Source organism: Strigops habroptila, chromosome 3 (genome assembly GCF_004027225.2).
Source record: "Strigops habroptila isolate Jane chromosome 3, bStrHab1.2.pri, whole genome shotgun sequence".
Classification (NCBI taxonomy): Eukaryota; Metazoa; Chordata; class Aves; order Psittaciformes; family Psittacidae; genus Strigops; species Strigops habroptila.
Genome location: NC_044279.2, coordinates 15948085 through 15964867, shown reverse-complemented (window position 1 = coordinate 15964867; position 16783 = coordinate 15948085). Strand labels below are relative to the sequence as shown.

At 40.7% G+C, this 16783-nt stretch overlaps 1 protein-coding gene across 1 annotated transcript in view; it reads right to left on the bottom strand.

Annotated features, from left to right (window-relative positions):
• Positions 1 to 16783, bottom strand: part of LOC115604806 (sucrase-isomaltase, intestinal-like) — a 58092-nt gene that overhangs the window by 16611 nt on the left and 24698 nt on the right. The window contains exons 9-16 of the mRNA XM_030478229.1: positions 16245 to 16376; positions 11235 to 11348; positions 11007 to 11123; positions 10839 to 10923; positions 6940 to 7057; positions 3523 to 3691; positions 2885 to 3001; positions 363 to 511 (exon numbers count right to left, since the gene is read on the bottom strand). Coding sequence (XP_030334089.1) covers positions 363 to 511; positions 2885 to 3001; positions 3523 to 3691; positions 6940 to 7057; positions 10839 to 10923; positions 11007 to 11123; positions 11235 to 11348; positions 16245 to 16376 — 1001 coding nt within the window. The remainder of the gene's footprint in view (positions 1 to 362; positions 512 to 2884; positions 3002 to 3522; positions 3692 to 6939; positions 7058 to 10838; positions 10924 to 11006; positions 11124 to 11234; positions 11349 to 16244; positions 16377 to 16783) is intronic.

The window sequence follows — 16783 nt, the reverse complement described above, 5'->3', positions numbered from 1 at the left end:
ACCTGAATACAGATAGCACAGATTTCATTCAAATACAGAAAATACAGGTACATGATTCCTATTTTTAAAATAAAAAGAACTGCATATTTGCCTAAGAAATTTTCAGAATTCTCCTTATTTAGTTTTTTTCTTTTTCCCATTGGAAGAAAATACAGGTTATATTTTAATGAAAATCTGTTGCATATATGAAGAGTTATTTTGAGCATATAATTTGAGTAGATTTTGTTGTAAAACTGTTCTTTTTAAGAGGGAGCAAGCAGTAATATTAGTGTGACTTTTCTCAAGCAGATGCCAACTAGTTTATACGTAGAAGCTCAATTACTTCTGTAAAATATGATAAAAAAGAGAGACTCCAAACTCACTCGTGCATCAGTGACCGCACCACCGTGTTTCCATGAACATGAGACTCAAAGAACAAGGTATATAAGTATGGCAGCAGGGAGTATCTGATCCGAAGTGTAGCACGAGCTATCTTGGCAAACTTTCTTCCAAATACCGCTGGGTCTTGTGCCTGTTAAGGAAAAGCTCTGATTTATACTGAGCATTATAACTAGGGACTGCAAATTCAACAGAGAACCTGTGTGCAGTATAAGGAGAGCTGTGGCTGGCACAATGCTGCAAAAGTGAAGTTTTAAATAAGAAAAATCACCAAAGTAATATTTGTATCAAATTTTTCAGCATGAAAAATTCCAGTGAGTTCAGAGAGATCAGGCCCCACCACGGTGTATGTGAGCTGTCTGCAACTCATTACGGGCAGGGAGCTGAGGTTTCATGTCTGTGCTCAGAAACAGACACCCTGTCTCTAGAAATTAATTTATCCTGGAGATGCAAGCCCTTTGGGACACAGAAGGTGAAACACAGGAAGAAGGGAAGACTGATAATCTGCAAAACAAAGGCAACAGTATAATGAGTTTGGCCAAGAACATAAAGACAAATCTATTTAAAAGTACAAGTAAATTCATGGCCCTGCTGAAGCCAACAGGAGTAACCAAAGTCACTGTGCGCAGCAGGGAAAACACTTCACCCACACAAAGAAATGAGATTTCTCCTCCTGTGCCCACCGTTTTAGGATGCCCTGACCTAAAGGGACACCCATGCATCAGCAGTGCTCCTTGCCTCCTCACTGCCAGCAATGCTCTCCTGGGAGAGAGGGCATGCACACTGGGTCCCACCATCAAGAAGGCAGATTTAAGCAATCTTTCTACACTCTTTGGCTGCTTCTGATTTACTTCAAGGCAACTTTGGCTTTCCCCTGTGATGGCATGCAGGGCATGCGGCCCAGGGCAGTGCAGATATAGCAAAGGGTTACATCTACTTAAATTCCTCCTGTCCAACCTTCCCCAGTGCTAAACTGAGCCAGCTAACAAGTCACACAGCTCCCTTCCTCCTTCACAAAAATTTCCCATAATACTCAGTTTTCTCATTAAAATTGAACAATGTATGATGAATTCCAAGGATAATGAAACATAAAAGGAACAGAAGTAACAAAGCTTTTTATATTATCTAGTGCTTTTCAGACAAGAAAAGTATTAATTAAACCATTTGAAATCCCAATGAATTAGGCAAAGTGGATATTTCAGATTTTATTTTAACACTAACTTAATATTAAGCTCAATATGTAAGTTGAATTTCTCCATTATTACGTTTACATCAGAATTAGCCATTGATAATATTCCCTGCTGGCTCTGAGCTTCAGAGCATCCTTCTATTATTTCAAAAATTGCAGTATATTCTTACCAGTATTCTGACACTGTACAAATATTGCCTAAGTTCACAAAAAACCAGTCAGACTTCTAGGTGATGCTGAGTCACCCAAAATGCCTTGTTCATTTCTTTCAGGGAACACAGTGTTTTAAACGTATTTAAGAAATAAACCAAATGTAACTTCTGTTACTGCTGTCATTCACTCAACTCCTGTCACGTAGACCCATTGCTCTTTCCCTGGTTATTAACTTGTGCATATGTGATTACTACCCACTTGCCCAGGTCAGACCCCATCTGCATCCTCAAAGAGCCAAGCAAAGAAAAATGAAGATTAGCTAATAACGTGTGCTCCAGCATTGCATGGAGCAGTTTACAGAAGGAAAAAAAGAAGATATTTATTGAACTAGCAGAACCATTTCATCGTTGCAGATAAACACAGAGTACTTACAAAGGCCGTAAGACCTTCAAGCTGTTCATAGTTAGAAACAACCTGATACTTGCAACAAATCTTCAGAGGAATTTATGATAAACTGAAGCCAGGGCATGGGTCTCAACTGACACTGCACTTTTCCATCCTTCTCATTGGCCTTTTTTAGTCTTCGTTGCTTCCTGGCTGATAATGCTGCTGCTATTGCTGGCTATCCTTGGAGTTCTCATGTGTTTGTCTGGAGTTTCTAACTGTGGCATTTGTCTAAAACTTGCTTTTAAACAGCAAGGATGGTGTACAATGCCCTCTCTCCCCTTCCTGCAGTACCCATTTTTGTTACAGAAGTACTGAAACAAAAAAAAAAGGAAGCAAAGACAGGAGCAGGAAGATGTCCTGACACTTACTGGCTCTTAGATAAAACCTGAGCTTCGGTAAATAAAAGACGGAGGAGGTGAACCTTACCAACAGCCAGGGAAGACCATTTTCTGTCATTCAAAGTACATGGTACACATTTCTGCATGGCTTTTAGATGGCAGATACTGCTTTTTTTTTCAGTGTTTCTATGTCATCTTTAGATGACGGATGGGAAAAATTTACACTTCACCATGTAATTCCAACCCTCAGTGCAGCACCTCTTCACCTGCCACTCCAGCTCCCCTGAGAAAGGCAGGTACATTTCTGAGGAGGCAATATAAATCATCGTTGCCATTACTGTAAGCCTAGGCTACAGCTTGTGTAACTTTATTTACTTACACTATTTCCCTCTGAATTGTGGTTTCTGGAAAATGGGTAGAAAGAGCCAAGCTGCATCCAGCGTAAGCAGAGCTCATAGGTAGTGTTCTCGTTAAACCCACAGATATCAGCACCAACCTGAGGAAAAAATAACATCATTGGATAGGTGTTTGTGATTGTAACTGAGGCCTCACATGAGAAGCTTGTTAATAAAAACATTTTTTGGTAAGAGATACCTATTTTTGGCAGCTTTATAAGAATGTTCCATAATGATATGAATTTTTCTGGGACTGAGATTGTGCTGGCTCCTGGAGCATTAACATCACTGTGGAAGATCTGAACATATTTCAGTAATTCTACAAATTCTCCAGCCCAGCTTGCAAAATCAGAAATATATGGAGGGAACTCAATGATAGAATACATAATATAAAGAGATCTGGTTTGGATGGCCTGTAGTGATTTAAACCAAATCTTTCAGTGCTGTTTTTCATTCTCTTCAGCCAGCCAAGATTGATGAAGTTAGCTTTTTTTAATCTGCAGTTCCTTATGCTGTGGAGGCCATTACTGCTGGCCATCTCCAGCAGCTTGTTTCAGAAAACATTTGAATTAAAGTGATATTACGTATGAGCCAGCAACTGCCTGAAGGACACCAGACTTACAAAGGGGATGCCAAAGAGGTTGAATTCCAGGATTCCAATGATTGACTGGTGCATGTCTTTCCACCTAGAGAAGTTGTCGCCCAGCCAGTGAGCCCCATACTTCCCACTGCCAACGAACGTAGACCGAGTCAGGACAAACGCTCGCTTTCCAGTTGCCTGCTGGACAACACTGTGAAGAAATGCAACAAGATTATTAAAATAAGAATGGTAACTGAAAGAGTCGTATGATTAACCTGAGCTTTCCAGCAGTTTTATCTGAAAGGGTGTTATTTGTGGAACAATTATTATTGTGATCCCAAGTCAAATGAAAATGTGGCTGTAAAACTGCAAACAATGGTAAATTTTACTCAGTGGCCAAAATAAAAAACTAAAATCTATCTGAGCCACAAAACAATTTGGTTGGGTATTTTTTGTCTTTCTAAAAATAATTCAGGTTTAATTTATTCTTGATAGTGTCTCAAATTGAAAAACAGAAACATCATTTCCTTTCTGTATTAGTATTAGTACAGTTAATTTAGTGTCCTACAGGTTCTAAAAAACAGTATAATGTGTATTTTTTCCAGTAAAGGATTGGTTTAGAGAATTGTATTGGCAAATAAAGTTCTAATATCCTGGAATTAAAAGTAAAAACAAACAAACAAACCCAAAATCTGAACACCATAAAAAAAAAATAATCAATATAGAACACAAAACTGTAGTTATTCAAAATGTCACCCCATGCCTGTAGTATTTCCTTTGGTTTCTTGTCATGGTTTGATATATGAGGTTTTATTACAGAATTAGTGGTGTAATGAAGTTTGCCCTGCCCTTTGAAAAGAATTTTGGTGTATCTCTAGAAAATAAATGAAGTGCAACATGCCTTATTAACAAATCTGCTATGAAATTCCTCAACATAGGATAATCTCTGTATGTAAGTACATATTGCAATATTATATATTGCAGGAACTCAAATTCAGCTGTGCTTTAAGCCATTTTGGACAATGCAACTTAGATTCTTCAGGAAATCCTACCATGAAATATTAATCATGTTGTTCACCATCCACCTCCTTCCCTGTTTCCTTAATGAGATTTGATCAAGAGCTCTTTCATCTGTACTTGTAATGGCCAATATTTTTTATTGGTTCTGTAATGATGCAGAGCCTTTAAAATGCTTCAACATTTTTTTCTGAAGCAAAACACCCAACAGGTTTCATGCAAGCCTAAACACATTAACCTTACGGGCCATATGCAGCAAGAGGTACAATACTTAAACCATGAAGGACCTGATGGTTCTGGGTTGTTGGTACTCTGCTGGGCCCAATAACCCCACAATACACCATGTGCTTTGTATAAACAGCATTTTGGAGCCATTTCATGGATGTCCTGAGTATGAGTCCTCTCCTCCGTCTGTGCAGCACAAGTCCTTAGCTCCATTTGCAAATGCAGGTGCTAATGAGGGCAACACGGGATCAACTCAACTATGACCCAGATCTGCATAAACAATTTGCAACAAGTAATTTATTGAATGAATTTCAGTCTGGTGTGAACCATTGCTGAACAGGCCCTGATGTTGTCATATGTATTTGCTGATTGAAGTTATTTACAGAATATCACGTGCAAACAGCTCTTCGCGTTAAGCTATGCACAAGCTGATTGCTGCTAGTACATGTACCCAAATTCAAGCCATTTGACATGGGTCAGAAGACACATTTCCTATTCTCTGGCCACATTAGAATAATTCCTTATGTGATTATGAACTTGTCATTTGTTTTCAACTAATATCCTGCAGTTGAGGCTGGTTTGTTAAATATTCCTGTCAGTAATTTAATTTAGTATATTATTCATGAAGAGCAAATGCAGAAAGCGTTTACAACCAGCCTTGAAAAGAAATGTGTTTGAGAAACCCAAATGAATTTGTATGAAAACTTCTTCATCGAATTTTCCCAGCTTTGCAGCGAATCCAGCCTCTGCTTATGTTTTCAGTGGAGTTCTCCAGCCTTGAAGGACTCTCTACATTTGGCTGAGCAAAATATTTCTTCTAGAAGGAGCTCTGGAAGCAAGTGCTGCAGGAATGGGGAAGGTTCACAGCCCTGTGGGAGGCTGCAAGGAGCCATGCAGCAGTAATCATCCCAATGGCATTGGTCTGGGTTAGGACAGCTGGGACAGTGTGCACGCTGTCAGATGTGCCAGCACATGGAGTTTTTCCTGCTAAATTCACAAGGTTTGTCCCAGACAATTGGCTTTGCTGGCACAGAGCCTGAATAAAACTAAAAAAACCCCAACAGCTCAAAAAGAGAGCCTCTATTCGAACAGTTTTACCAAGACAGTGTATGGTTATGTGGACCCCAGCACACAGAGGGCAAATCCCAGTGGAGAGACCAGCGATGGGAGGATCTTTGCTGAAATGGGGGCTTAGGGGCCAAAAAACCATGCTAAGTCCCATGCATCCTAGCTGGGCTGGGTGGCCAGCGAGGTCCAGGGTTCGAGGGCTTTCTTGCTCCTTCTCTTGAAAGCTGGACTGCTCTTCAGCCAGGCCCACAGGAGCTGGCAAACTGCTCCTGGTTTTCACCCAGTGCTTCTCTTCCCTGTAGGCTTGGCATATAAAATACAAGTGCATCAGCACCATAAGTAGACTCACTTAGCCATGTCCTCTGGATGCTATCACAATACAACTGCTGAAAACGAGTGCTAAATACTGAAATAAGCCAGCACAAGTACCCCTGCTTTGGCACTTACATTGTGGTACCAAACTTATGCATGGTTTAGCTCAGTCTCTGCTGGAAAAAGCATGAATTGCCCATTTGATTTAATCCAGCAGCTAGCTTTCCACTGTCACTCCAGTTTCACAGCAATAGTCTGCCTGCATAAACTAGTTCTGAGTGCTTCCCAGATGCAAAATGAGTTTTACAGTAGCTGACAGCAACTGTGCTGCAATGCAGCTGTGCCCTCCTGGACTGACTGAGCCCCAAGCCAAAAGGCAGAGCGTTGCCTGCCAGGAACCAGGGGCAGCTGGGGAAGCTGCACCATTGAGATCCTTCACTGGCAGTGATAGAAACTCCTCTGCTTGGGCCACAGAGTGGAGGGATGGAAAGATTCCCCTGACTCCACACAGGGCTGCTTCTGCAGCAGCTGCACACGAGCATCTCTAATGGAAGATAGGAACATCTTGCTCTAGTTATACAAAAGCAGCAGCTGAAGAGTTAGGCCTTACAAGTAGATCCTTATTTCAGCTAAGAAAAGTAAAATTGGAAAAGATTTTATTCCTTCTTTGAAGATTCTCTTTTCTTGAAACTTCTTACTAAATGACAAACAGTAAAATGAAGCATGGGGCTGTTTGTTTCTTATTAGATGCTATTACAGATTTGCCAGGTATCATTAGCAGCTTTTAAAATGTATTTCAATCACTTGAAATCTGCTTAAAATGCTTAGAAAACTTACTTGAAAGTTGGTGCTGTCTGTGACCAGCCGAAGAGAGAGTGTGTGTTATAATGCTCCCCAAGGTAGGTCTTGGAATCGGGACACAATGTCTTCTGTGCCAGGGAATTATTAGAAACACCTGAGAATGGTACAAAACACTAAAATTGCATACATCAATCATAGAATAGCAGGTTGGAAAGGACCTCAAGGATCAAGACCAAATCTCTTTTTACTCATTTAGGGGTGAAAACTCCAAAGGATTTGGGAAGAGGAAAAGCTGAAGAAGTGCCAGATCTGCGCTGATTAGAGGTTAGCATGTAGCCATGAACAGCTGCTTGCAGACAGGCACGTGTCCTCAGGGTGGTGAGAGGACTGACTAAACACTGCTCATTATTTGCAAGTTCTATGTCCAATAATTCCAAACCTCTGTACAGATATCATGTATTCAGTAAGTAATAGCCAGAAAGAAAACTTCTGCACTGCTGAATTAAGAGCACACCTGCATATTCTTTTACATAGCGACAAATATTACTGAAGAGCAAAAATGTTGCAAGAAAAACAAAACAAAACAAACCCAGAAATTCAGGCACCCAGGGAACTTGTATGATTGTGTGGAATGATGGGACCTCTGTGTATCACTCAGTTGCAGATGTAGGTAGGCAGCACGATTCTGCCCTACCATGGCAAAATTCACACCTAAACTCAGCTCCAGCCCCTCTCTTCCCCTGAAGCATCTAGGACTAAAAGACAGGAAAAATAAAAGGACCAGAGGCCCCAGACGGCATTGTAAGTGATGAGTGGGGAGCGTCATAGGTGTGCAGGGGAGGAAAAAGCATGAAGTGCAGCAGTCCACAGGCTGTCATCTGCTACGGCCTGATAGGCTGCACAGGAGAGCAAGAACAGATTATGATGAGCATATTCACATGCGGATGATTATCCAGTAACTCTTTCTATCAGGAGGTCACAGGCAGTGGAGGCAGCGGTGGCTTTCCGCTGTCAGTATTAGTCAGGGATAGCCCTGATGTCGCTGGCACAGCACTGTTTTAGCTGAGCCAAGGGGAAGCAATATGAGGCACAAATTGGCTGCACAGATGCTGGCTGTTCTTTGATCCCATATTAAGGAGATGCTGGCAAAGCCCTTTTGGTGCAGAGAATGTGATTCTCATCCTCTGCAGGTAACCTCCATGAAAATGCCATGTGAATTCAGCAGGAATTGGACAGATCAGATGTCTGGTTTGCCCCATGTATTAATTTCTAGAGATGGAGTTGAAAATGTTATAAAATCTTCTCAAAAAAAGAAGGTAGATTCTCAAATATTCTTCTTTTGCATGCTTAATTAGGTGCAGGCAGCATTGTAACTATTTCTCTGTGAGCAAGCAATCTCACTGCCTAATCGCACTTCACTGTATGTTTGCAGTTCATTACTACAAAATGCATTTCTCTGTACCTCAAACCCCATTAGCCTCTCTGCTCTGCTGTGCCACCACAGCAGGAATCCTTGTGTTTGGATCTTTAGACACAAAGACTCCAGTGTGCCTGATCTGCATCAGAAATAAATTAATTTGTAGGCAATTTCCAGGTAACTTTGGCTGACATGGCTTTGAAGAAGACACTAAGATTCTGGGGAAAGTCACACTTCATGTTCCAGCAGCACTTAATTATTAACCCCATAAAGTTAAAATGGGATATGAAAAAAAAAATACTGCTAAATGAGTCATATTTTCATGTTTTATTCTTATTCTGAGTATTTTGTGTTCTGCCTCAGTAATACTGGTTATTTTACAACTGCATATTATCTTCAGTATAAAGTGTTTTATAGAAAATTGATTTGAAGGACATCTGTTTTTAGAAGTTCAAACCACAGTTACATGTAATCGTGGTTATAATTTAGATAAGGAAGCTGAAGGCTATGATGACAAAAAGCCTGAGGCACTGAGACTGGGACTTGACAGATTTGGTCACCTAAGAGAATAGTGAGCCCCCAAAACCCTGCCAAGCCCAGGAAGGTCCTAAAGTCTTGTTGGACTAAGCAGCTTAGGTCCCACCTCACACGTACACCAGTCAAGGTCTTGAACAGCCAAGGGCATATATAGTGTTGGCATAAAGTGGAATGTAAAAGAAAGCACTTAAACACTGCTTGAAAACAGATCTTCTATACCTTGGGAAAAATGCCTTAAGCTCTTGTCTGCATAACGGAGACCAACACCAGGGAGCTCTCCAGAGAGATGTTATAACAGTGTTCCAGTATCTAAAAGGGGTCTACAGGAAAGCTGGAGAGGGATTTCTCACCAGGGCATGTAGTGATAGGACAAGGGGGAATGGCTTTAAGCTGAAAGAGGGTAGATTTAGGTTAGACATTAGGAAGAAATTCTTTACTATAAGGGTGGTGAGGCACTGGCACAGGGTGCCCAGAGAAGTTGTGGCTGCCCCATCCCTGGCAGTGTTCAAGGCCAGGTTGGACGGGGCTTGGAGCAACCTGGTCTAGTGGAAGGTGTCCCTGCCCATGGCAGGAGGGTTGGAATTAGATGATCTTTAAGGTCCCTTCCAACCCAAACCATTCTATGATTCTATGATATGATTCTAACACTGTGAGTCACGAGCAGAAGTAGGTGCATACATGCACAAGAAAGAGCAAGTCAGAGAGAGAAGCTGGGCTCAGAACACGCCTGTCTTCAGCATCTCTCACTGTTCTTACATGTCATGTCGCTATCTAGGTCTCTAGGTCTGACTCCTCTATAATGGCTCAGACTATCAACACTAGTTGTCATAAAACTCAGTTTCATCGCTCAGAAGCTTCTTTAGGGGTCCACGCCTCAGTCCTTTATTTGTGAGGATAAAGGGAGCTCTGCTCTTTCAGCCATCTTGCCCAAAGTCTCACACCTTTTTTTGCAGCTCCATTGACAAAAATGGAGGTAACTTAAGGCAAAGGTGGAAATCTCTCATCAGTTGCCAGGCTTTGGCCAGTGACAAGATGCACAGAGCCAGTATACAACTGTTACAATCAGCGGTTTCCCCAAAAAGAGAGCAAACACCAAACCACAATTAAAAGCTTGGCTTCTGGTTTCAATAATTTACAATATTTTTATAATATTTTGTCATGCTTTTGTTATGTTGATGTTTCTCTTGTATCCAGACTGAAAAGAAATGAGATTTAATAAATAAAATGAAGAATTCACATGACAGTACAACAGCCTGAAGAGAAAAGAGGGACATTTTCAGTACTTCACTGTCAATAACTCATTTATCTATCAACTTCCTGCTGCATATTAGCATTGCTCAGGCAGCTGGGCTTTCCTGGGGAAATGTTGACTGGATTAATTGCCAGGACCACTGGCACTAATTGTAAGTACTTATGGCTTCCTGGGGAAGAATGAGCATGTCATTAACTTGGTTGCTGGAAGAGGCGCTCTCACTCCCATCAGTCTCCCATAGGCCTGGGCATTTTTAAACTTATTTTTAGCCCATTTCTAGTAAGGCAATGAAAACTCCTTTCCTAAGAGTAAGAAAAGATATTGAATCAGGGAATGCCACCTTACTTGCCATGGTTTGTGGAAAAGGCAGAGACTGTTCATCCCTGGGACTAGTTGTGGTGATGGCAAGGCAGAAGGGTTACTCCTTCCATAACTGTGTAACTTTGTTATTGTGAATAGGTATCTTGCCCTTTCTCTGATGTAGACCAGTTGAGAACAGAAGGGGAGGCCACTGTTCTAGTCCTGTTACAAGGCAGCCCTACTGACAGAGGAAAGTGGCCTCTGTTTGATACTCCACCAAAACGGAGCCAGTGAAATCTTGAACAAGTATGTAACTGAATGCACAAGAACGGGCTTGGAAAAATGGAAAACAAGAAGATGGATTTCTTTTTTCTAAGAAATAGCTAATCCAGGGTTATAAAAAAAGATTGTGAAGGAAACTTTACTTACTAGGAACATAAGGAGGGTTATTGATATCATTAACAGCACATCCAGGATACTGGCCTTCTAAGAAATTGGATGGTTCATTCATATCCTTTAATAAAGAGAGTAAGACACATGTCAAAAGCCTCATTTTCTCTTTTTAAAAGAAGGGAGGGCAAATATAAGGAGACATACAATCCAGATCCCATCGTAGTCAAGGACATCCTTAAACTCCAGACACATCTGGGTCCACCATTCCACTGTCCTGGGGTTAGTGTAGTCAGGAAACACCGAATCTCCGGGGGGCAAGGCCTAGAGTTCACAGGTATGACACCTGGTTATCTTCTCATTTCTGTTACACAGATGCTTTATCACTTTGAAGCAGCACTAGACCAAATACATGAGACAATATAATAAACCAACCTTGCCGACAGCAGGAGTTACGCCATCAGAGTTGTTCACCCAGACTCCCATTTCCTCTCCAAGGTCATAAGGCCTGTAAGTGCCTGGTTCTTCATCCTTAGTTATGAAAGGGTCCTGAAAACAGTGATTACATTTCCATTATCAAAATCCCAAAGGTAACAATTACTTTTCTATTTGTTGGAAAAATCTGGATTATGTTCTCAATGCAGATTGCAATAAAATTGGAAGAAAACAGCATTAAAATTTAATAAGAGTGGAGAGCACATAATTTAGGAAAAGCCATTAAAGATACGTCACGAGTATTTGTTGTATAAGGCAAAAGTAATGTGAAGTTATTAAATACCCTAATTTTTATTCTTTATGAGACATTTTATGTTGAAATGATTTTAGAGAGGCACTGGCTTTTTACTTTCCCCCTTGCCGAGGTCTCTGCTACGCTGGGCATTCTCACACTTGGACACCTCTGGGTTTCCTCCAAGACAATCCTCATTCCATCTGCCCTGGCATCAGCAGCTCAGTGCCAAAGGAACAAATTTCTCAAAGGGCTTGAAGTTGGGACACAACCTCAAAAGGACCTTGTTAGTCCTCCCTTCCTCCCTTTGGATATGATGTCAGATGAAGTTGTTTTATACCAGTCTGGTGCAGAGCAACCCAACTAACACATGCCTGTGGAGCCAAATGTTTTCCCCAGGTGTGAATACCACAGGATTTTATATCCCATAGCTCATCCTTGCTGCCACTTTAAATCTTGGGGTCATCACCACCTCCTATTTCTGCCAGTGGCATTGACACCACCAGCTTCTCTGCCTCAGGATGGCCATTGGAGGCCACCAAGCTCATTGAAAGGGAGCCTAATCTTCCCTTGGGAAAGAGGGTGGCCCGCCATGCCAGTAAATAATAAAGTTAGGAGTACTCTGAAATGCCAGTGAATGAAGAGATACTATTCAACTTTGCTCATCACAGTCAACTGGGATGAAAGAAGATAAGTGCACTTTGCAATATGTCCCTAATTGGGAGCAGCGATCCGCTTTGTGTTATTTAGAACAGAGGAAGACTGCAGACATTTCAGAGTAAGGGAATTCTTTACTTTTTTTCTCAGGAAATGTTATTGCCTCAGGTTCTGCTTAAGGCAGAACCTTTCGGTTATGGAACAAAATGGAAAAAAACACTGAAACAGTTCTTCCATTCACTTAAAGCTTGTGCAGTAACTTAAGTGAATTTCAATGAAAATGTATAGCAGTCTAACAAATAAACTTCTTTCAACCAAAAAAATTACCCAAATGGCCAATTTCTTTAAAGGCATGTTTAAGCTCATTTAAACCTGAATTTGTTGCCTGATTTACTTGTAAGCCCTCTGATAGCTATAGTGCTGGTGAAAAAAACATATTCTTCCATGCCTCATAAACAAAAGTCCCTGCTAAATCCCTACCTTAAAAGCAAAGTTCTGTTCAACTTTATCTAGCTCCAGCATCACCTCCATTAAGAGTTATAAGTGTCCATTATATTTTTAACTTGTTTAATAGTTCAGCTTTGGAAAAGAGAAAACTGTCCATCTGCAATAATTATCTTATAATTGTGGAAAAGATGTCTCTCCAGGGACATGAAGGCTGGAAGGTCATCTTAATTAGCTACTCCTAATCCAAACTTCTGCTTTTGTTCATCTGAAAGGTTATTCCAGTGCATAAATCTATTATATTATGCAGGTTTAGTATCATTCTAAAGAGAACAAAACCCTCCAGTGAATTTATGGGTTGTTTGTGGGGGAGGAAGTTCATGCCTGTTAGCAGCTCTTGGAAAAGAGGTGCTGAGTACCCTTAACTCCGACTGCCCTGAGACTTGGGGGCAACCAGCCTTATCCAGACCAATGTAATTCTACCTATGGCCCCGAACATAGATTTTGATGCACATCCATAAAAACTCATCTCTGGAAATTTTAGCCTCTACAGCTAACAGAGCTGGAATTTAAAATGTTAAAGATATCAAGTATTATATTGAATCATAAGCATGTTGCTATTGACTTTTAAGTGATTTGTCACTCATGTCATTCCTAGCTGTTTCTATTTTTAGTGTGTTTTAATGGAAGGTATACAAGGTCTTTCATTAAAGCTCCTCTTCAGTAATAATGTTTATAATTTCACATTGTAGTCATTGTTACTTTTAGAATTTCTTTCGTTTCTAAAGAACATATTTCTTCTGACTCAGCTGAAGCATGCACATTATTCAACATTATAATGATGACCAAGTACTGACACTCTTAGTCAAAATTTCCTGTAAATGGGGGTGGCCTCTGAAAGAGATCAGGAGAGAGAAGTGCTGAGGGACTACATTTAGAGACTCTGATAATGGGTCCATGTTACTAGCAAGGTGGCCATAGACATGGAGGGCTCTCAGCACTGGATGCCAGTGTGGGGACTGGACTTCCCAACGGTGAGGAACCAGCCATCCCACAACCAAGTTCAAGGTCCCATCCTCAGGCAGGTTACTGCTGTTAGTATGCTGGCTGTCACGATCTGCACTTTGCTTGTGACCAGAGTGGTCTGAGATGAGGAGGACTGAACTCTCTTCCCTGAATCCATTTCCTAGAGGTTCTGCATGACACTAAGTGACTGCAATCAGAGCCCATTTCCTGAACTCATCACAAGAGAGGCAGCAATGTGCTGCTGCACTTGGGGAACTCACTCATTACTGTCACTACCCAAAGGGAATCTAAATAGAAAAATGTTCTTTTGTTATCAAACTGGATTACACTTGCCTTGATTGCAGTTAGCATGGCTTTGCTGTCACTTGGGAATGAAACCTTTTATACTGTTTCAGCTCCTGACTCAACTTACGGGAACGCTAACAGTTAGAGTTTGACAAAAATATCAGCAACTGTAATAAAGTGAAACTAGAAAACTTCACTGCCAGTGCAACTTGTACTTTCCATCGGCTTTTACAAAATGAAGGAAAAACTGGATCAGTTTTTGCTCTTTTTCAGAAGCTTATCTAAAGAACTAGAGCAGAATACAGTTCTTGGTTATGGGTTAATTGGAAGGAGAAAAGAAGGGCTTCCTATCTGGATTCCCATTAGCTCATTGCATGGATTAAAGTTGTTGTTATTATACGCCTTGCATCTACCCAACAGTTGAATTTAGATTTATATAGCAACACCTCCTTGCACTGCTCTAGATGTGTCACCTGAGAAACTGAAGGGGCTTTCAAAAATGTTGTTGAAGTTAAACACACAAGTAAGAAGATAATGTAGTTCACGCACCAACCCGCGACTGCTTGCCTGTAGCTTCTTACCCAGAAGCAAGTACAAAACAACTGGAAGCATCCTAAGTCTGATGAAAGAGAGGTGGCTACTGTGGATTTACTGAAAGGCCAACGTGTGCACAGGAAGACCTACCCCAGACTCATAGTATTTTACTGATATATTAATGTCTAGCAAACATTTTTGAGATAAACCAATAAATAGGCAGGTGGTACTTAATGTTAGAGCCCATAGAGATTAGGTAATTTTTAGAGCAGTATTGAGGATATAGGGAACCTAAACTGTCTAATACTTGGAAAGAGCACTCAGTCCTGACAGCACATGTGCTCATCTATCACTGTTAATTATTTACAACGATGCATCCAGTTAATTTTGGACTACTTTTGTCTTGAAGTTGCTCTCCATCAGAGTGGCTTAGTAGTCTGTTATTGTTTAAACTCTGTGCCTTGGACCTCCACTGATGGAAACTGTTTTCATTGCTGCACCCTGGAGCTTCTCATGAGTTTACAGCTGCAAAAGAACTGGGACATTCATGGGAATGTATCTTTGCGGACAAAATGCTGGCTAACAGCACTCACTATATAAGCTGCTATTTCCATTATCAGTATGTAATTAATCACTTGGGCTGTGTGGTTTTGTTTGAGATTCCTAGCAGTGAATGTAATTATAGTACAATGACAAAGTGCAGATTAGGCCAATAATAAATTCAGAGCAGGTACTTTTAATGAAACCATAAAAAGAACACCCGCAGCTCAAAGAACAGCAAACCTCATAACTGTCTTAAACAGAAAACACTGATATGGGTATCCGTGGTGCTGACTAGTCCATCCTTAGTCATATACTAAACTTTACAACAAACTGTGGCATTAAACACAAGGACAAGGAGGCACTTCTGACTTTATCTGTTTTACAAGATAATGTGATTTTTAGATGAGGACCCTGTGCTGGGGAGTGCAGCCCTCCTACTACCATGCTGCTGGGGGACCCTGGAGAGCAAGGTCTGTGCATCTGTCAAGGATGTTTCTAAAATTTCTTAATTTCTTTATTTCTTTCTTTAAATGTCAATTTAATTGGTCCCTGATTTGCTTGACACCATTGGCACTCACTTAGCTACCGTGACAAAGAGTAATTTTAGCACAAGGACATATATGGGGACCTGCTGGAGAGAAACAGCAAACTTTTTTGGCAAAATTGGGGGCGAAGATGGAAAACTCTGATTTTCAATTTGGTCATACGTGAATTTTGGTTACAGGTTCAACATACATTTTCCACAAATTTTCATGCAAACAAGTATCTCTTATATTAATCCAGAAGAAAAGTAAATATGAGGCAACATGAATTGTAGTTACTAGCTTTCCAGAATAACTATGAATAGATTTTTTCCACTATTCAACTATTTATGTGTGCATATTGAACTCATTTGTTCATTTCTAGGAAAAAAGAATGGCATGAAACCAATCCTACTTCAACTCAACCCTTAACAGAGGCAAAATTTCTCATAACTGAGTGAGACAAAGTGAAAGAGAATTAATGTTACAGTATAGGGATGGTGCTGGTACACAGACATCTGATAAATGCAACAATTATTTAAATATGAAATCTGTAAGAAATTGTTCTTCAGCTCTTCTCAACAAATGATAAAAATAGAAAATCTGGTATAACAGCATGTGTGCATTAGCACCTAGATACTGCTATGAACACTATGCTGAAAATAGCTCTTATAAATAGAGAAATAATTAGCAACATCATTAATTTACCAGAATTATGACATTGTGCATTCCTTCCTTCTTCAGCTGTTGGAGGTACTGTGGCAGACCTGCATAGTTCACTTTGTCATAGGTAAAGTCCAGGCGACGCTCCATGTAGTCAATATCAAAATGTTGGACATCCTAAACATTTTTAAAATAAACATTACATTAGTACTTCATCCAGCTCTGGAGTCCTCAGAACAGGAAAGACATGGACCTGTTGGAGCGAGTCCAGAGAAGGGCCCCAGAAATGTTCAGAGGGCTGGAGCACCTCTTCTATGAGGGAGGGCTGAGAAAGTTGGGGTTGTTCAGCCTGGAGAGGAGAAGGCTCTGGGGTGACCTTATTGCACCCTTCTAATGCTTGAATAGGGCTTATAAGAAGAATGGGGACAGACTCTTTAGTAGGGCCTAGTGTGATAGGACAAGGGGTATTGGCTTTAAACTAAAAGAGAGTAGATTCAGACTAGATATAAGGAAGAAATTTTTAATAGTGTGGGTGGTGAAACCCCAAAACAGGTTGCCCAGGGAGGTGATAGATGCCCCATCCC